At 46.2% G+C, this 18,567-nt stretch overlaps 4 protein-coding genes across 4 annotated transcripts; 1 reads left to right on the forward strand and 3 right to left on the reverse strand.

The window, feature by feature from the left end:
* Positions 1–1,305: 1,305 nt before the first annotated feature.
* On the forward strand, positions 1,306–2,908 carry LOC148075615 (uncharacterized). The gene is made up of 4 exons (XM_087794922.1): positions 1,306–1,555; positions 1,669–1,749; positions 1,810–1,890; positions 1,968–2,908. The coding sequence occupies exons 1-4, from the start codon at positions 1,306–1,308 to the stop codon at positions 2,906–2,908; spliced, it is 1,353 nt and encodes a 450-aa protein (XP_087651048.1).
* An 853-nt stretch (positions 2,909–3,761) lies between these two features.
* Positions 3,762–6,211, reverse strand: LOC148075616 (S-arrestin-like). The gene is made up of 14 exons (XM_087794986.1): positions 6,132–6,211; positions 6,010–6,070; positions 5,892–5,936; positions 5,536–5,735; positions 5,415–5,474; positions 5,293–5,360; positions 5,076–5,214; positions 4,861–4,945; positions 4,723–4,795; positions 4,512–4,649; positions 4,358–4,435; positions 4,255–4,269; positions 4,083–4,154; positions 3,762–3,941 (listed from the first exon to the last, which is right to left on the reverse strand). The coding sequence occupies exons 1-14, from the start codon at positions 6,177–6,179 to the stop codon at positions 3,860–3,862; spliced, it is 1,164 nt and encodes a 387-aa protein (XP_087651112.1). The 5' UTR covers positions 6,180–6,211; the 3' UTR covers positions 3,762–3,859.
* A 1,359-nt stretch (positions 6,212–7,570) lies between these two features.
* atg16l1 (autophagy related 16 like 1) lies at positions 7,571–13,576 on the reverse strand. The gene is made up of 20 exons (XM_087794987.1): positions 13,259–13,576; positions 12,974–13,078; positions 12,817–12,907; positions 12,632–12,737; positions 12,491–12,564; positions 12,356–12,425; positions 11,499–11,680; positions 11,373–11,438; positions 11,223–11,309; positions 10,482–10,541; positions 10,068–10,170; positions 9,558–9,663; positions 9,183–9,253; positions 9,044–9,115; positions 8,860–8,980; positions 8,687–8,792; positions 8,469–8,618; positions 8,351–8,398; positions 7,796–7,897; positions 7,571–7,715 (listed from the first exon to the last, which is right to left on the reverse strand). The coding sequence occupies exons 2-20, from the start codon at positions 13,071–13,073 to the stop codon at positions 7,622–7,624; spliced, it is 1,809 nt and encodes a 602-aa protein (XP_087651113.1). The 5' UTR covers positions 13,074–13,078; positions 13,259–13,576; the 3' UTR covers positions 7,571–7,621.
* A 911-nt stretch (positions 13,577–14,487) lies between these two features.
* Positions 14,488–17,404, reverse strand: spint2 (serine peptidase inhibitor, Kunitz type, 2). The gene is made up of 7 exons (XM_087796244.1): positions 16,963–17,404; positions 16,335–16,505; positions 16,223–16,255; positions 15,825–16,028; positions 15,707–15,751; positions 14,926–15,031; positions 14,488–14,852 (listed from the first exon to the last, which is right to left on the reverse strand). Exons 1-7 carry the CDS (start codon positions 17,321–17,323, stop codon positions 14,783–14,785), a joined length of 990 nt encoding a protein of 329 aa, XP_087652370.1. The 5' UTR covers positions 17,324–17,404; the 3' UTR covers positions 14,488–14,782.
* Between the last annotated feature and the right edge of the window lie 1,163 nt (positions 17,405–18,567).

Consider the following 18,567-nt stretch of genomic DNA (forward strand, 5'->3'; position numbering starts at 1 on the left):
GTTTCCACGGCCACACCCGAGCGCCACAACAAGATCCACAACAGAACCAGAAAATAACCAAGTCCAGAATAAGAGTCAGAACAGAACAAGGTCCACGACAAGAGCCATAACCGGCCCAGTCCCAAGAAAGGAACCAGGTCCTTCAAAATAAACAGATTCTTGACAAGAATCATAACAGGACCAGGTCCACAACAAGACCCAGGTCTAGCAATAGAACCAGGCCCACAAGAGAAACAGAACAGAACCCAGTCAGATATAAATGAACTGAGTACGAGTTCTGCTATAGACGGATGAGCTGACCCAAACAGACACAACAAGAGTTCCATTGGTCACCATGACAAAGTCTCCAAACCAGGTCACTTGACATCTGAAACAGCTGGAAGAAACTGAAGTCATGATGTCACATTCCTTCAACCATCATCATCAAAATCAACATCATTATCAGAATTATCATCATCGTCGTCGTCTTTACCATCTTCTTAATCAAAATCATTTTCATCATCATCACCATCGTCTCCTCCTCGTCACTCCTCATTATCTTCCTCATCCTCATTACCATCATCACCACCATTGTCATCACCATCATCATCAACAACATCATCTTCATCACCTCATCATCATCCCTAACATCATCAAATCTTCATCTTCACTAACGTCGTCTCATAAACATCATCATCACATGTGCATTATAAGAACATCATCACATCTTCATAGTCACTATCATCATCTTCATCATAGTCTTGATTAGCCTCATCAAATCTTCACCTTCATCACTAACGTCATCACTTCTTCATCGACTTTATCACCATTATCAACAGAATCATCGTCGTCCTTGTGATCTTATTTTAAATAAAGATCAAGATTCATATATATTTTTTTGAGGTTGTGTGTTTGTGTGAAATGTGACACTGAGGTGTGTAACTTGGTATCAAGGTCATCTTATGCATTAAAGAGAGTAAAGACAAAAAGGTTCTTACCTCATTCACCTGTGTGGGCGGGTCGAGGGAGGAGTCCAGCTGTTTTATCAGCAGCTGCCCAACTCACCAGTCACATGTGATGCAGAGAGGACGGCGGTCGGTGAGTATTCAATATCATCATCATCATCATCATCTCCACACACATTTGATGAACAACTAGTGAAAATGTGAGGCTTAAGGCTGCAGGGTTCAGGGTTCACTTCCCTTTTGACATGCAGACCTGCCACACTGTGTTCAAGGCCTCTGTCAACAGGAGAACTGACACACACATATAAATACATCTTGTGTGTAGACAGACTTGTGACCAGGCTTTGTGTGTCTCCAGAACATGCAGGACCTTCACTTCCTCCTGATGGTTGTTTCACTTCCTGTCGCGGCAGCTATGCCGGACATCTTCCCACCCGAGGCCCCAACTGGAGATGGACGTTTTTTTCCAGCCGAAGGAGGTATGGGAGAAGAAGTGGGCTCCCTGGACATCTGTTCCATGTATGAGGAAAACATGCCCCCATTCTGCAAGTGTTCAGGGTGTAAGGGAACCCCCGGACCGAAGGGAGACCGCGGAGACAGGGGTCTAACAGGTACAGATATCAACTTTTCAATCATAGCCCATATGTTAACCAGCTGTATAGCTCATGTCCGAACAGTTAATGCCTGCTCTCAATAAGTTGATTGTTCTTTTCCTGAACCCCAGGCGTGCCGGGAAGTCCAGGGCGAAGAGGATTGACAGGGTTCCGAGGTCCTCCAGGATTCATGGGAAGACAAGGGATCAAAGGTAAAAACCTTCTCCTTCACATACTAAAGCTAATGCTAATGCATGTACACACATCCGCAGGTCAGAAGGGGGATTGGGGAGAGAAGGGAGTCCAGGGTCTTCAGGGATATGTGGGACCAAAGGGAGCGAGAGGTTTTAAAGGTGAGGTCTATACCATGGTTACGATTCTGAACCGCCATGTTTTCGTCTTTCCGGAACTGTTCTAATGTTCCTTACAGGTGACAAAGGAGAGCCGGGGCTAGAGGGTCCCATGGGGGAGGCGGGTCCCAAAGGAGATGAGGGTGTGTGTCCTGATTCTTGTGAGGCAACAGAGGGACCACCAGGCCAAACCGGTCTGCCAGGTCCTGCAGGGCCCAGAGGTCTCCCTGGCACCCAAGGACAAGGTGGACCCCAAGGCACAAAAGGGGACATGGGTGATTTGGGGCTCCCTGGAGAGCCTGGCTCTGAGGGTGAGAAGGGAGAGATGGGTGCAGAGGGGGAGTGTAACTGCACTGACGGGGCAGAGGGACCTCCGGGAGAAAATGGAGAGAAAGGTGACAAGGGGGATGTGGGCCTGTCAGGGACGGAGGGACAACAAGGGCCCCAGGGTGATAAGGGAGATTTAGGCATGATGGGTATGGCTGGTCCTCCAGGTCCTTGCTCCCCCATGGTCAAGTGCGCCTTCTCAGTCGGATTGACCACCAGCTACCCGCCACCCAACACCCCGGTGGTCTTTGGTAACATTTTCTACAACATTCAGGAGTGTTACGAACCGGCCACCGGCATATTCCGCGCCCCTGTTAACGGCACCTACGTCTTCAGCTATCACCTGACCGTGTACGAGCGGGTCCTCGTCGTGGGCCTCTTCAAGAACTTCCTCCCGGTGGTCATCACAACAGACCCCAAAATGCTCGGCGTCACATCGCACACGGTGCTCCTGCACCTGTTCCGGGGCGACTTGATCTGGCTTCAGGTGAAGAGCGTGCTCACAAACGGCATGTACTCCGGCTCCGAGACCTCCAGCACTTTAACGGGTTTCCTGCTCCACCCGGACACTTGTGACATGCCGGTGTTCCGAGGGCCTCCGCTTATGAATGAACCGCCCACTCCGGGCACCTTCACCTGGAGCAGTTTGCCTGGGCAGGACTTACCCGAGTCGGCCACTGATGGATCCAAGTAATCTTACGTCATGACCTCATAACATAGAACTCTCCTTCAGCCATGTTCCAGGAGTGACCAGGGAGCCTATGAGATCTGTTAGAAGCCGACTTCAGCACACTTGCTGTCAAAGCTGAGTCAAAATTAGGTTTTTGTGTGTAAACAAGCATGAGGTTCATTGGTACAACAATGACCTCCGGGACGTTTCTGATTTAAATAAACAAGTTTGAAAGGCCGTTCGCGCTTCATTTTCTTGAAGAGCCGACAGCGGGGAGACGGTCAACCTGCAGTATCTCCGCTCACCACCGGGGAGGCTGCGAGTGTAAGATAGCGATACGGAGGAACTTGCACGGTTGTCTACGCTCTCGTCGTCTTCTCTTTGTCCCCCAAGTGGTCCAGTGTCAAGGCCACTCCATCATCCGATCCATCAGAGCCCGACGTAAAACGATCCCGCTTTGTCCAAAACCTCCTGATCCAGTTCCCAGACCAGAACAAAGACCAGACGGCGGGTGGGTCCAAGTGGCTCGGTTTCTCTTTATTTCTTTTCAGTCTGTAGTGCGACACAATAGCGGCGGCCACGGACCGTTCATGTCAGCCCCTGTCCACTTTTACGCCACCTCTAGGGGGCGACCCTAATCAAGGTTCAGACACTGATGTGTCACCATCACAACTCATGTCACTCACACACTCGTCACCCTATAAACACTGGAGTCACTTACAAACTTGTCACCATGACAACACTATTGTTGGGAACCATACAAGTGGTCCATGTGTTTAAACCTGTTTAAATCTGTTTTGCAGCTGATCTGAAAACATTTCTGTTGTTGTGTGATAATAAATAAATGAACACAGTTGTGCGTCTGTTTGCAACACTCATGGTTTATCAGCTTTCTAGTCACAGAGGTGAACAGCTAGTCTAGCACAGCTACAGTGCTACATGGACGTGCCACGGGCTGGTGGTCCTGTGGTCCCCTCACGGCTCAGCGGGAGAGTCTTCATCGTCGCCGATCAGACCTTTGAGGTAGGAGCGTTTGAACTCCTCAAAAACCAAATCGCTGGACTCCCTGTTGAGAGAAAACCCAAGTCATGTGACCAGACTCAATCGTGCGATTCCATGGTAACAGCGGACTCACCCATCTTTTGCTGCGGCGGGGGCGAGTTGGAGAGAAGAAGTTGAAAATTATGAACAACTAAACAAACACGTCCATATTTTACCTTGTTCAGGTTTAGGATGCATCAACTTGAAGGGAACCTCCAGACACACTTCGCTGTAATCACAGGTGTGAGACTGTGTCAGTGTGTGACCTTGTGTGTATGTGGTTTACTGTGCGTCTATCTATGTGTGTGTGAGTTTGGGTGTGTGTGTACCTGGATCCCAACGTCCTGTTAAAAAGAAAGAATTAAAAATATTATGACCATCATATCATAAATATTATATATATTTAATTATAGGCGTGTGTGTGTGTCTCACCCAACAGCTGTCATCTTCAGCACGACCTTGTAGGACACCAACATCCCCTGAATTTCCTTCAGCACTTCCTGTTTGACTCTGTGGCAAGAGTGTTTTGTTACTGATATGTGTGTGTGTTTGTGTGTGTGTGTGTGTGTGTGTGTGTGAGTCTCACATGCTAGAGGAAGCCAGGTTCGTGTCTTCGTGCTTCAGTCGTCCGTCCAATGCGATCCCTCTTCGCTCCTTGTTGTGAGTCAGGAGAGGAAATAGTGTGTAGCTTTTCTTCAGACTCGTGCCTGCAGCCACACAGTCACTGGACACACACACACACACACACATTATCATTTGGTATCATGCAGATAGACTTCCCCACCCGCTGAAGTCACCTGGTCTCCTCTTTGGCCACAGACTTGACGTACTTGTCGTTGGAGTACAAGATCACCTGAGTGACCTGTTCAACTGCACATTACTTCCTGTTAGCAATCATCACCACGGTAACGCACGGCAGACAGACAGTCAATCACCAGACACGCTGATGTCTTTGATGTTCCTGCTCGACGAGTTAGTGATCGCGACGTCCACCATGACAGACTCTCCATGATAGAATGTCTGGAGAGACAGACAGAAGCAGGGGAGGTCAGACAGGGAGAGAAACAGACAGGGGGGCGGGGTTTGAGGGGGAGATGGACAGACAGGGGGGCGGGGCTTGAGGGGGAGATGGACAGACAGGAGGACTCACTTCCTTGGGCATGCTCATCGAGACATGCAGAGGTTTCTCCGACATCAGAAACTCGAACGTGGTCTCGGCGTGGGGGCCGGACTCCGGACCGGACTCAGGACTGAACTGGACCTTCCTGATGGGAAGCCTCACGGAGCTCCTGGTGGACAGGTGAGATAACTGCAGCTCAGGGCGACAATCGGACTTTCATCCGGGTAAAAAAAACAAAAAAACTCACTGTTTGTCCACTTTGTCGTCACGAGACTCTGCCACAAATGCAGTGACCTCGAACTCCACGGCGCACTTCTGCACGCACAAGTGTGAGACACCACATGTGTGATACAGGACTCACAGACTCACCTTCCCGACGTCGGACGGGCCCGGCTGCAGACACACCGAACACGGCAGGTGGTCCGGGAACTAAGGGGTGAAAACTGGATGTGAGCCGGGAGTCGAGACTTGGGGCGTACACTTCACTCACCTCCAGGTAGAATGGGAACGCATTGTCTCCGAGCTTCTTCAGCAGCTTCTCCTGGATTCTGGTCCGAGTCAGCTTCTCTCGGTCCTGCAGCTCAGGGTACACCTGCCGGGTCAGCACGAACAGGTCCCTCCTGAAAGCCACGCCCATCACATCCATGTCCTGGCGGCCATAACGAAACGTGCAGGACAGCATCACGTAGACTGCGGATGACAGGTGAGCTAGAGACTCCTCTTCGAGGCCAAACTAGTAACACAAGGCCCACAAACAAAGACCCCAGAACCTCAAACAGCTTCTCAAATCCTCAAAACAAACGAGAACCAGGGACTCAGAAGTACCCATGGACTTTGAATTCTAACCTTTCCGTCCTTTCAGCTGCTGCAGGTCCATGACCAAGACTCCATCTGCACAGACAAGTGTGTCGAGAGCTGGTTCTGATCTGAGGTCTGTGTGCTGTATGAGTAACCGGACTCTCACCGACAGGATCCACGTGGTCGCAGTGATCCACAAAGTCTCTTCGGCCCATGTAGACCGTCAACTAGACACAGAACCAAGTTGTTAAGAAGAAGGTCTGGAGTTAGAGAATAGACGTTTCTTACCGACTTGTCCCGAGACACTTTCTTGAAAACGGCTTGCTTTGGTGCCATGACAACCTTCAGACGGGACGATAGTATACCTGCCAGGAATCAAACTAAAAGAAATCATCACAAAGACCACGAACTACTGGACCTCACTGAAGTCAGCCTCAAGGGTTAGAGTGACGAGTGTCGATTAATGTGCCTAGACATTAACTATGGAAGTATATCAGTGCCATCAGAATAATAAATGGTTATATTGAATTTAAATTTGATTTAAGTTTCTATGGCTTTTAATTGAAACATTGAATTATTGTTTTGAATAAAGGAATTCGATAATTTGATATACTTGGAAAGGTTGGATTTTTATCATTCTTTTTAAATAATTGAATTAAAAAAAAAAATACATGAAACACCTCGATATTCGGTTTCCAATGAAAAAAAAGAATTAGAAAAAGTATTTTAGAATTAATTACGATTCATTATTTAATTTGTTTTAAATCTTCGAATTCCTTTATCAATTTTAAAAAAAATGTAACCTTCCAATAATAAAAAAAAAAGATTGATTTCAAGTATTCAATAATAACAAATGTAACCTTTCAATATAAAATGAAATTTAAAGCTTTAAAAAAATAAGTCATAAAATAATTTAAAGTTACCAAATTTAAAATATTTCATTATTACATTCAATATTCTGATGGCAGTGAATATACTTCTATTCTAGTTAGATTTAGAAGGCCATACCATAATGTAACACTACATCAAACTATAACGATCATTTCTGGCCCCCCAGTGTCAGAATGGTGTAACTGCAAAGTATGTGTTCTGTTGCAACATTCCAGTGTTTGTTGGTAGTTTGGAGATTAATAAGGTTAGACATTAACCAGGTTTGATTGATAGTTGATGAGGATAATGAAGTAATGCAAGTCAACAAGTGACTAACTCATCTGTGCAAGAAGAGAAAACAAACATACCTGATGAAGTGATGAAGACATGAAGGTTCTTAGTACAGCAGCTTTTATACACAAAGCTTCGTCAGCAGGACAGTCATTACACCTGCAGCTAATCTGCATCATCCTCTTGTCCTGCTGGTTCAACACCAGGAAATATCTTACGTCTGTTTCAACACATTATTCCTGCTCGGATCCAACATGACTCACTTACCGAGAAGCAGGAATTTCCAAAACACTTCCCCAAACCGGCAACTCTTCTCCGTGACGAAACAGACTCCAAACAAACAACCACCCACATCAAATGGATGTCAACACGGAAGTGTCAGTTATACATTAGTCACTATGATGACACGGAAGAGTGATCCATTCTGGAAATTAATGCATGGGTGAACTGATGGGATTACACGTTTATCTGCTTCAGCAGTTTGACCACAGACACTGGCTCGCCCGGACTGACAGACAGTTTGTGATACGACTCGACGGAATAGAAAAAAAACAATCACAAAAATAGTTATTTTTCCTCTTTATTTCACACACTCATGCACACACACACACACAGGGTCAGAGGTCAGACCACAGGATGGCCCGGCTGCTCTTCTCCACACTGACCACGAACGTTCCGGACGGTGACCACGACACAGAGTTGATGGCAGAACTGAAACACAAGGCAGACAAATATTGTAACGGACGACATTTTTTCAACAGACATGATCACTGATAAGTGATGAACTGCACCTGTGGTTCCGGTCCAGGGTCCGCTCGACATTTCCCGTTAGAACGTTCCAGATGAAAAGCGTTCCGTCTGCAGAACCTCCTGCCACGTAACTGCCATCCGGACTGTGGACAGATGAGGGGGGTCAGGAGTCATCAGGATGTTGAATTTAACATTTCAAATGTTGAAACTGTATTTGATTTTGATGAAGAATTTACTAACTTCTTTATTGAAAGTTGCATTCTTTATATTTAAGAGATTTCAAATTGAATTATTTTTCTTCACACACAATTAAATATTCTAATTTAAAATGGCTCAAAATAAAGTTATAATTTTAACATTTTTTAATTTGTAGCCTTTTAAATTTAATATGTAACATATAGTGAAAATGTAAGGATTGGAATTAAAAATCGAATATTTTTGACAATTTATTTTTTATTATTGCCATTTAGTTATTGGAATTAGAATCTCAAACCACATATAACAAAGTTTGTAGGTAAAAAAAAAAAAAAATTAATCTAGAAATGATCCAATTAAAATCATTAAAACCAGGAGAAGCTTGTGGCCAGTGGGGGTACCTGAACGTGACCCTGGTCCAGTCGGCTCCACACTTGAAGCCTTGGGCCCTGTGGCACAGAAACAGGGTGAGACGAGCCCCGCCTGAGAGAAAGATGACAAAAAGGGGCGTCCACCAACCTGAAGGTCTGTCTGATGGCGTTTGTTCGCAGGTCCACCACCTTCACCAGGTCATCCCGAGAGCAGGTGAGCAGCTCGGTGCGGTCGTGGTTTAGGTCCAGAGACGTCACACGACCATCTAGTTCCAACTCCTGGACAATGCTCTCAGACCTGAAACAGTCCATGTGTCATGGACCTGGGACTTGACAGGAAGCGATACAAGGAGGAAGTGACATCACCTGATGTCCCAGAACCGGACCTTCTTGTCGAAGTGACCACTCATTACACACTGCTCTGTACAGACGATATCGTTGCAACTGGAACCAGCAAACACCGTCTTCATGCCTGCAGGGGGCAGCAGAGAGTGTCACATTTGGCGGGTTTAGGGGTTTGACGACTGGAGAACACGTACACACTTTGCTCCGAAGGTCCCAGAGTTTGAGGGTCCGGTCATAGCTCCCCGACACAATACGAGCGTTGTCTAGCAGGAACCGGGCGGACAGAACCTTCCCGCTGTGGCCCGTCAAAGTGTGCTGAGGTCACGAGAGTCGAGAGTTTACAGGAAGTGACATCGGGGTTGAGCGCAGCAAACTCACCCTCAGTCTGAAGTCGTCCACCGTCCAGATCCTGCTGGCGAAGTCATTTGAAGCGGCGAGAAGATACGAGCCCTGGAGCAAAACAATGTGACAACCACGAGACGCGCCAACACGAGACACACAACGACGCGACACTCACAGCCGTGTCAAACTCGATGCTGGTAATTCCGGCGTTACTTCCCGTCAGGGCTCCTTTGGCTTCACAACGACCTGAGGAGAGAAAAAGGTACTGTGGTTCCATGTCTCAGTCATCTTTTATCATCATTTTCTTAATTTTCTTTCATGACACTTCAACAGAATTGTGTTAAAAAAAACTTGAAAAAAATGTATATAAAATACCAGTTTTCACTTTCAAATCACATTATTTAAGTTATTTTATGGTTTATATCCCAAAATAAGTTTGTGTTACATATTTATTTAAAATTTATTTGCAAATATTAATTTAGTTGCAGTACATTTTGAAACGCTAGAGTCAAGAACTAGGGCAACTTCACACGTCATCATCTGAACTCACCAGCGACGACCTCCCACAGCTTCACACGTCGGTCCATCCCTCCTGTCGCCATCAAACGAGAGCCCGGACTGAACTGGACCGCGTTCACTTCTCCGTCATGAGCGTCCTACACACATACACATACTTCTAAGAACACTGAGAAAAGTGTATTTTTGTGCTAGTCGAGTCAGGTTCTGGTCTCAGTTTGAAAACTTGGGATCAACTCCGCCTCCTCCTGCTCTCCATCTTTTATTGTTGGATGTTAAGCATCACCATGAGTCTGCAGGTTCTGCATCCAGACTCAGAAGGTGTGATGTCACATCCTGTCACTGTATGCACCTCCTTGACCAGCATCGCACAACTATAGCGAGCTGCACAGAGAAGGAGGGGCTGCGAGCGGAGTTGAGGCGGATCAGACCTTTTACTTCTCATCACGGACCAGGGTAGTCTGAGGGGTCAATATGACTTTAACGTCGTCGATAAAGGTCTGGTTCTAGTGGGTCGTTCTCTGGGTATAAAGGTTTTACTTACAAAAACGTGGAGAGCCGTCGATGGAACCCTGACCTCGGCGCAGCCTCCAGATGGGGCCTCAGGGTTCTCGGCAGATGAGCTGAACGAATTTGCAGATCTGCGCCTGTGATCAACGAAGCATCAGATAGATAGATAGATACTTTATTCATCTCCTTAGAGAAATTCACGGTTCAGCAGCTCCAGAATATGTTACAAAGAGATAGAACACAGAGGTATGCAGTTATGTACAGTCTAAAATATACTGAAACACATGTATAAAAAGGGGGAAAAAAACAAAATAGGATAAAATAAAAATATTTAAAAAATATATAAAACGTTAAAAAGAATGGGATGAGTAAACCAAAAAGAACCAGGTGGTTAGGTCAGTTGTAACTTAAAAGCACCCCATCGCCACAACCACCACCAGGCAAGTACCCAAATATGTTGGAGATGGAGTCCAGCAGGCCAGGAGGGGGCCCTTGTGAGCTCCTCTTGCTGTAACGGAAGCAGAGCTGCAGTTAGATGTCAGTCATAACACGATCTGGAAAATCAACAGGTCTCTTTGAGACAACTGTTCGTTCAGCATCATGGCTGGAAATGTTTAGTGGAGATTACATGGTTTAAAGGAATTTTCCATCATATTTTCTGGTCCAGATAAGAGTGTGTTCATCCAAAATTCACACAATTTCTACTCACCCTCATGAGTAATCAGTTCCTTTTTAGAGTAATATGCGAAAATGAAAGTATAGCAACATGTTTTGAAGCACATGCTTTAATGATAATAGAAGAAATTGAGCTTTCTAAGGCTCTCAAAAGTAATAAAAACAGCCTTCACTACATCTAAAGTAGTCTATTAATTATAAGCTTACAGATATTTCTAAATGTAATACTGTCAAGTTCGAACAGATAATAAAAATGTGTGTGTGAACCATCAATCATGTTAGATGAGGCCTGGAGTCTCTCTGGAACATTCCACAAGAAGATAGCTTTATCATTTTACAACCCACACACACCCCCACACAAGTGCCGTGTTGTAAACATCAGGTTCTTTAAAGAATTTTGACAAGTCAATATCTAAACAACAAATATATATTAACCTTTTAAATATAAAAGCAGTATCACGCCTGGGATTCAAACTTGGACCACAGAAGTGGTCCGTATGCTCCTCACACTCACCTGGCTGTGCGGCCAGGCAGACGGCCCGGCGACTCGTCTCTGCCTCCTTTAGCAGATTCTTCCGACAGCACCTCGATGTCATCATCTCTGTGGACACGAACATTCAGCAACAAGTGGTGCCGTTAGAGCCGTTAAAGACGAGGGGCTCACCGGTCGAGGGGCAGTGGCTCTTTGGCAGCATCAGCGAGCTCCTTCTGTAGTTTGGCCTGTCGGCGTCTGAGAGCAGAGCAAGTCATGAAGGACTGTGACGCCGTCGCACTCCTTACCCTCACCTACCTGGTGTCCTTCTCGTTCTCTGCGTTGAGTCGATTTGCCTCCTGCGCCTTCTCTGCCATCCAGCGTGACACCAACTCCTGGTTATCTTCTGTCGTTTTTCGTAGCTTCGCCTCCAAAGAAGTGAAAGCAAGTTGCAGGGCGTAGTACTCGTCCTTTAGAGTCTGGTTAGCTCGCTCCAGGTCCTGGACACAAACACTTCTAAGAATACTGGGAAAAGAGCATCTTTGTGTGAGTCGAGTTCAGGTTCTGGTCTCAGTTTGAAAACTTGGGATCAACTCTGCCTCCTCCTGCTCTCCATCTTTTATTGTGGGATGTTAAGCATCACCATGAGTCAGCAGGCTCTGCATTCAGACTCAGATGGTGTGATGTCACATCCTGTTACTGTATGCACCTCCTTGACCAGCATCGCACAACTATAGCGAGCTGGACAAAACAGGAGGGGCTGCGAGCGGACCTGAGGCGGATCAGACCTTTTACATCTCATCACAGACCAGAGAGGGGGGTCAAAAAGGGTCATGGTTAGAAGTGTGTATTGGCAAGAGTCTAGCAATATGACACGATAAGTATCACAAATCTGGGGCAACAGTACAATACATTGTGATACTGTAGGATCAAGGATTTGTTTGTAGTATTGTGCCTGTACTTTACTCCGTTGTCTGAAAATGTACAGACCACATGACTGGACAAAGTCAAACTATCATTTATCTTAAAACCAAAATATGTCCAATCAGCTTTAAAAGCTGCTTAAATGGAAAGAATATATATACATTTTACTTTCTTACAGCCCTAGTTCATAAAATTTCAGTGGTTAAATGAATGACGTGCCATTTATGTTGTAGGGTCATGAGACTGGTTACCTGCAGACTAGTCCTCAGCCCTCTAGAGTCCATTTCCAAAGTCACAATCTGCTCCTGAAGTTCCTTGATCCTGAAGACAGAGGATTCATCAGAGTTGTTGCGAGTCAGTGTGTGGAAGGGTCTTTGTGTACAGACTTCGCTTCATTGTTCTGAATCTCTCGGTCCTTCAACTGGATCGTATTGTTTAGCTCAATCACGCTCTGAGCCAGCTGCAGAAACAACACATGTGTATCATGAAGGGGTCAAAGTGTGGCAGCGGAGCACCGACCAACACACCTCTCCTCGTTTCTTGTGCAGCTCCGTCAGCTCCTCCTGGTGCCTGATCTTCATCTGGGACATTTCGTGCTGCAGTGACTCGCTTCGACTCTGGTCTCCACCGGCACTAAAACAAGACCAGATTGGGTCAGAACCAGGTGACACAGAGGAGGGGCAAAACCTGACCCTGATGAGTGGTGACTGACCCAGACTCGTGTCTCTGGACATCATACTTGTCGCTCTGGTAGCGCTCGGACAGTACAGTCTGAAGGTCTGACTTCTCCAGTAGCCGATGGTCTGAAATACAAACCTCATGGTCACGCAACAACCACCTTTTCCCCGCTTTACCACCGTCAGACTCACATTGCTGGATTATTTCTTCAAAGGTCTGTCTTTGTACTCGATCTCGCAGCTTCAGTTGTTCAGAGATGTGGCGTTTCCACTCCAGCCGCCGCTCCGCCATGATGCCTGACAAAGAAAACATTTAGCTCTTACAAGTTTTATTTAGTGGGAGCGCGTGTATAAGAGAGAGAGAGAAAGTAGGTTTGTTCCAGCCGACGTGTTTACCTCACATACACACACAAACATATGCACACTCGTGACTCACGTTAGCTTGTTAGCTTAGCAACTGACCACACACCGACTCACCTAAATTGGCGAACGATTGTTATATTTTGAGGCTCGGTCCTTAACCGTTTTAGCAGCCTGCGTTCATACGTGTTCGATTTCCGTCGCGAATGGACTTCGAGTCCATTTCAAGTGAGTATCTGGACCGGAGTCACACTTTCCGGTACCTCTTACGTGCCCGAGCTTCAAGCCTCACTTGTGTGACTCAAAAAACAAGAGACCTATCTCAGAAATCTATTCGGATTCTGGTCCCAGTTCTGCTTCGCATTATCATTTTAATGTTTGTTCGCTCCCAGGAAGTCTTTCCTACACAGACGCGTGAGAATGACGTCAGCGCGCGTCTTCTTCGTGGCTTTGAACTGTTCTCGTCTTCTTCGTTTTCTAGGCTGTATTTGTGTTTGCTGCCCTCAACTGGCGGAACAGCAACGCAATACATTTGATATTTTTCAGAATCAGAAACTTGTTTTGCTAGTGTTGTAAACACAACATATTTTGTGGTGTCAGTATAAAATAAATGAATAAAATAATGAAATAAGGCAACACACAAAATAAGCAATAGAACAAATTTAAATACCCGTTAATGTGATCTAGATTTAAGTAAGTAAGTAATTTTTATTTGTACAGCGCTTTTCAAGACCAGGGTCACAAAGCGCTTAAACAATCAAAACAATATTCAATAAAGTATATATTTAAAGATCAAGATAAAACTGATAACACAACAGGAGTTCCAGAAAATCAAGGAAAAGCCTGAACAAATAAAAATGTCTTAAGATGTTTCTTGAAGGAGTCAGTAGACTCCATCAAGCGCAAAGAGAGAGGAAGATCGTTCCAAAGCTTAGGAGCAACAGCCTGAAAAGATTTCTCTCCTCTGGTCCTGAACCGTGTGCGAGGAACCATCAGTAGATTCTGATCCACAGACCTCAGAGCCCGAGCTGGGGTGTAAGGCTGGATCAGATCAGTGATGTAAGGAGGAGCCTGACCATGAATAGATCTGAAAGCAAGAACAAGAATTTTAAAGTTGATCCTGAAAGAAACTGGAAGCCAGTTAAGAGTTTTAAGGATCGGAGAAATGCGAGTTCTTCTACTAGAGCCGGTTAGAATTCTCGCTGCAGAGTTCTGAATCAACAGCAGACGAGACAGATCCTTCTTGTTAAGACATGAAAACAAACTGTTACAATAGTCCAGTAATGTAAGGCTTTGATGTTTTTCTTAGTACTCCAAAATACTCCAAAATTATGTCACATGACAAAGTTTGTTCAGATTTTTATTGAACACAAATCATCAACAAGAGAAAATCCCGGAACGTTCCAACAGTGCATCTGTCCTCCACAGGCACACATGGGAGCTAAGAAACTACTGATGTGAAAGCATTAAAAAAAACAACAAGTTGACCGTCATAATCATCACATGGAGTGAGTAACATCTTCATAGGAGTCAGTAGGATCACAGGTTAGGCATTTAAAAGCATATAAAAGTAAATAAAAAAAACAACTTCATTATTTGTGTTTTCTTCATTTAAAAGTATAGGAGTAACTGCTGAGGGACTCATGCGGTTGGATCTGGGACAGAGTCCTGTGTCGGCTCTTCTGGGTCCTGAAGAAGTTCCTCCTTGTCACTAAAGCAGAGAAAAGGCGTTTCAAACAGGGGTCATCCTCAAGTCCTTTGCGGTTGTGTGTTGCCATGGTTACCTGAGGGAGGGGGTGTGGCGTGGCATGCGTCGTCTGACCGTGATGACGATGAGCGCCGCCACCAGCAGAGCACACACACCTGCCAGAGTCAGGAGGAGGAAGAAGGCTGCGGAGAAAACATACGTCAGAGATGCAGCATTCGTTCAGGCCGAAAACACACACATTTGTAACGTCTCCATTTCCCTCCAGTCCATCGTGTGACCAGACGCCAACACCTGTGTGCGTCTGCGTTCCTGTGTGCGTCTTCCTTTGAGTTTGTGTGTGTTTGAGTTTGTGTGTCTGTTTGAGTGTGAGTGTGCTTGTCTGTTTAAGTGCGAGTGTGTGTGTCTGTTTGAGTGTGAGTGTGCGTGTCTGTTTGAGTGTGAGTGTGCGTGTCTGTTTGAGTGTGAGTGTGTGTGTCTGTTTGAGTGTGAGTATGTGTGTCTGTTTAAGTACGAGTGTGTGTGAGTGTATGTGTCTGTTTGAGTGTGAGTGTGCGTGTCTGTTTGAGTGCGAGTGTGTGTGTCTGTTTGAGTGTGTGTGTGTCTGTTTAAGTGCGAGTGTGTGTGAGTGTGTGTGTCTGCTTGAGTATGTGTCTGTGTGTCTGTGTGTCCCCGAGTGTGTGTGTCGGGGTGCGTGTGTGTGTGTGTGTGTGTGTGTGTGTCTGAGTGTGTGTGTGTGTGTGTCTGAGTGTGTGTGTGTCTGAGTGTGTGTGTGTGTGTGTGTCCGAGTGTGTGTGTGTGTCTGAGTGCGTCCTAGTCAAACAATAAAACAACAGCAACAATCCAATCCTTGACCTCACCTGCCGTCCAGCGGTTGCGAAGTCGTCCGCGGCTGTCAAACGATCCTGGACGCAGAAAAGGTCATGAGGTCAGGAAGTGAGGTCACACGCACACATTCGATCACAGACTAGCGCTTACCTTCATCGCTGCAGTGTGACACACACTCCTCCATGGTTGTGTGGCGATTCCCGTTGCCATGGCAACCGCCATAGATGAAGGAGTGACAGGTGCTGCTTTCCGGGTCGTAGTAGAACATGGGGAACGCTGCACGGCAGGGACCAGGATCGGCGGCCCCCGAGCAGAGGTCCGAAGGCGCCGCAACTTTCTTGGATGAAGGCAGAGCTGCGAGAGAGACCAACCATCAGACTGAACCTTGACCTTGTGGTTCTCTAGGTCTGGAGGCTGTGAAATAATCTTGTTGTTTCGCTGTGGATAGATGCTCCTCTCACTGAAATCTTCTCACAGATGACCCAGAGAGCCGTTTCACAGCCTACCCGACCGGCGACGGGCTCACAAACAAAGGCGGGTCTACTCACACGCTTCAGCACGTTTCTCAGGTTCCACCGGGCCTGGAGGCAGAGACGACACTTTTGATTTTTTTACCACCTCAAGGTTGACGGTAATGAAGTCCCCGCCTCACTCACTCACCGGTCACTCCCCCGCACGACTCCTCGCACTCCTCCTGCGACGCAAAGTTGTTCTTGTTGCCGCCGCAGCCGCCGTACGTGAAGCGGCGACACGTCTGACCCGTCACGTCGTAGTAGAACCTCGGGAAGGCGGCGCGACAGTGACCCACCTTCATGGGCAGCTGGCAGTGAGCTGGGAGATCGGAAGAATTCGTCAACAATAAGAGGCCCACCTAAGTTTTGAAAACACACTTCTGACTTTTTACACTCACACACACGCATGCACATACACACACGCACGCACACACCTCAAAACAATGTTTAAACTCAAAACCTTCACCTGTCAAACCGGTTCTACTGGACTGTGAGGGTGTGAGTGTGTGAGGGAGAAAGAGTGGGACAGAGAGAGAGAGAGACAAACACAAACACAAAGACACACAGAGAGACAAACACAAACACACACACACAGAGACAAACACACACACACACACAGAGAAACAAAAACACACACACACACACTCTGGAGAAGTTACCAGGAAGTTTGTCAGACTAGTTTAAAAAGTGTTTGAGCAGAGAACAAAGGTGATGACGTCACGCACATCAATCACAGACCTGGATCCAAACGAACCATCAAGTCGAGTTTCACTCACTGGTGTTGGCGGCTCTGGGTCTCGGGTTCGAGAACGGGACGACCTTCAGTCTGCGGTACACCTGGAACTGCTCGCTGGGCTCCAGAGTACAGCCGCGGTCCGGGCAGCTCACGAGCCGGCACTGAGGGGCCCCGTCGGCGGGCAGACCGAGGAGCGCGAGGTCGCATCCGTCCGTGGAACAGCAGAGTTCCCGGCAACGACCCAGGTCAGTGGCGTTCGATGCTCGGATCGACCACTCGGCGCCGCTTTCCGGGTTCAGGCCTTGGTTCGCCAACGGTTCCCACAAACACATCTTGGCGGAACCGGTCCAGCCCGGGTGGCAGAGGGCCAGAAGACACATGAAGGACGAGAACAGTTTCATGTCAAAGCGGATCGGAACCGACGCTACGGAGCCTTAACGCTCGGGATTTGAACTTCCGCGTCTGATGTCGCACTGAAGTTACCTGGACAGGTGCGAGGCCACACCTCTCGCCGCTCATTGGTTCCGACACTGAAACCCGAGCGAGCGAAACCCAGGTGGCTGGAGGTTCGGTCACGTGACGACATGGAAACGGGTTGAAGCAATCTCGAGTGATCTATTAGAAGGAAGTGCTTTGGAGAAAAATCTATTGTTTGTTATCAAGATGAAGACAAACCTTATCTTTTCAAAAACTTGACTTGATGACGTCATCGCTGTTGGCGCTCCTGATTGGTTAATTAACTATTTACGTTAACCTGTTCATCATTCTTGAGAAATAATTTATCCACAAGAATATATATAAAAATAAAACAATTATTTTTAATCTTCAACACAAATTAAGAAAAAAAAACCATTGCTCTATTTATTTATTTTGTATTGTATTTTACATGTACATAATTATAATTAATAATAATATAGTAATAATAAATAATGTACATAATTGCTGTATTTGCTGTGGATAATTTGGAAAAATAACCATTTCCCGAAGGAGACCTCCTGAGGGATCAATAAAGTTGTACCTACCTACCTACCTACATTTATTGGCTTTTTGAGTCGTATTTTATTTTATTTATTTTTCGTACATATGTTTATTTGTCGTTGTTTTGCATAATATATTTTTTTAAATAATATGTGTCATATATCTTTCTTTCTTTCTTTCTTTGAATGACATCAAATGTAACGTGACATGTTGTTTTGTATAATTGTGTGGAAAATAATAGAAATAAAAACACCAAGAGGGTCATGCCTGAGGACAATGCACTGATCCGCCTGACAGTCCATCATATCCCTTCACTCCTGAAATAGACTTCAAGATAATCTAACTCCTGGTCGAAGTAACAATAATCTACCCCCAATCTAGTCTCGTGAAGACAAGAGTCCATCTAGTAGAGGAGCACCCTCTTGTGTCCCTCTAGAGTCTAGAGCATCCCAGCAAGAGAGCAGGATGATAAAATTACCTGAAGGTCAGAGGTCAGACATGTGCGGAAGACGTTCACAGATTCATCCTTCTCAGTTCCGACTGACTCAGAGGTTCCTCAAACATCAAAAAGGATCCGCTGACAGTCATCTGACATTTAACTTCCCTCTGTAGGCGCACGAGTCTGGTCTCTGGCTACATTTGGATTATTGACATCGTCACGGTGAGT

The sequence above is a fragment of the Callionymus lyra genome, chromosome 7, assembly GCF_982586985.1.
Source record: "Callionymus lyra chromosome 7, fCalLyr1.hap1.1, whole genome shotgun sequence".
Classification (NCBI taxonomy): Eukaryota; Metazoa; Chordata; class Actinopteri; order Syngnathiformes; family Callionymidae; genus Callionymus; species Callionymus lyra.

Excerpts from the sequence above, each read along its gene's own strand:
- LOC148075615 (XM_087794922.1), top strand. The coding sequence starts at position 1,306 with ATGCAGGACCTTCACTTCCTCCTGATGGTTGTTTCACTTCCTGTCGCG. Across the intron at positions 1,556-1,668 it reads CGGAGACAGGGGTCTAACAG|GCGTGCCGGGAAGTCCAGGG; the intron begins GTACAGATATCA and ends CCTGAACCCCAG. Across the intron at positions 1,750-1,809 it reads GGGAAGACAAGGGATCAAAG|GTCAGAAGGGGGATTGGGGA; the intron begins GTAAAAACCTTC and ends ACACATCCGCAG.
- LOC148075616 (XM_087794986.1), bottom strand. The coding sequence starts at position 6,179 with ATGGCACCAAAGCAAGCCGTTTTCAAGAAAGTGTCTCGGGACAAGTCG. Across the intron at positions 5,937-6,009 it reads CGACCACGTGGATCCTGTCG|ATGGAGTCTTGGTCATGGAC; the intron begins GTGAGAGTCCGG and ends TTGTCTGTGCAG. Across the intron at positions 4,946-5,075 it reads CGATGAGCATGCCCAAGGAA|ACATTCTATCATGGAGAGTC; the intron begins GTGAGTCCTCCT and ends CTGTCTCTCCAG.
- atg16l1 (XM_087794987.1), bottom strand. The coding sequence starts at position 13,073 with ATGGCGGAGCGGCGGCTGGAGTGGAAACGCCACATCTCTGAACAACTG. Across the intron at positions 9,664-10,067 it reads CGACGGCTCTCCACGTTTTT|GACGCTCATGACGGAGAAGT; the intron begins GTAAGTAAAACC and ends GTATGTGTGTAG. Across the intron at positions 7,716-7,795 it reads ACCCTGGACCGGAACCACAG|TTCTGCCATCAACTCTGTGT; the intron begins GTGCAGTTCATC and ends CTTGTGTTTCAG.
- spint2 (XM_087796244.1), bottom strand. The coding sequence starts at position 17,323 with ATGAAACTGTTCTCGTCCTTCATGTGTCTTCTGGCCCTCTGCCACCCG. Across the intron at positions 15,752-15,824 it reads GTCACACTGCAGCGATGAAG|GATCGTTTGACAGCCGCGGA; the intron begins GTAAGCGCTAGT and ends TTCTGCGTCCAG. Across the intron at positions 15,032-15,706 it reads TCGCAACCGCTGGACGGCAG|CCTTCTTCCTCCTCCTGACT; the intron begins GTGAGGTCAAGG and ends TTTTCTCCGCAG.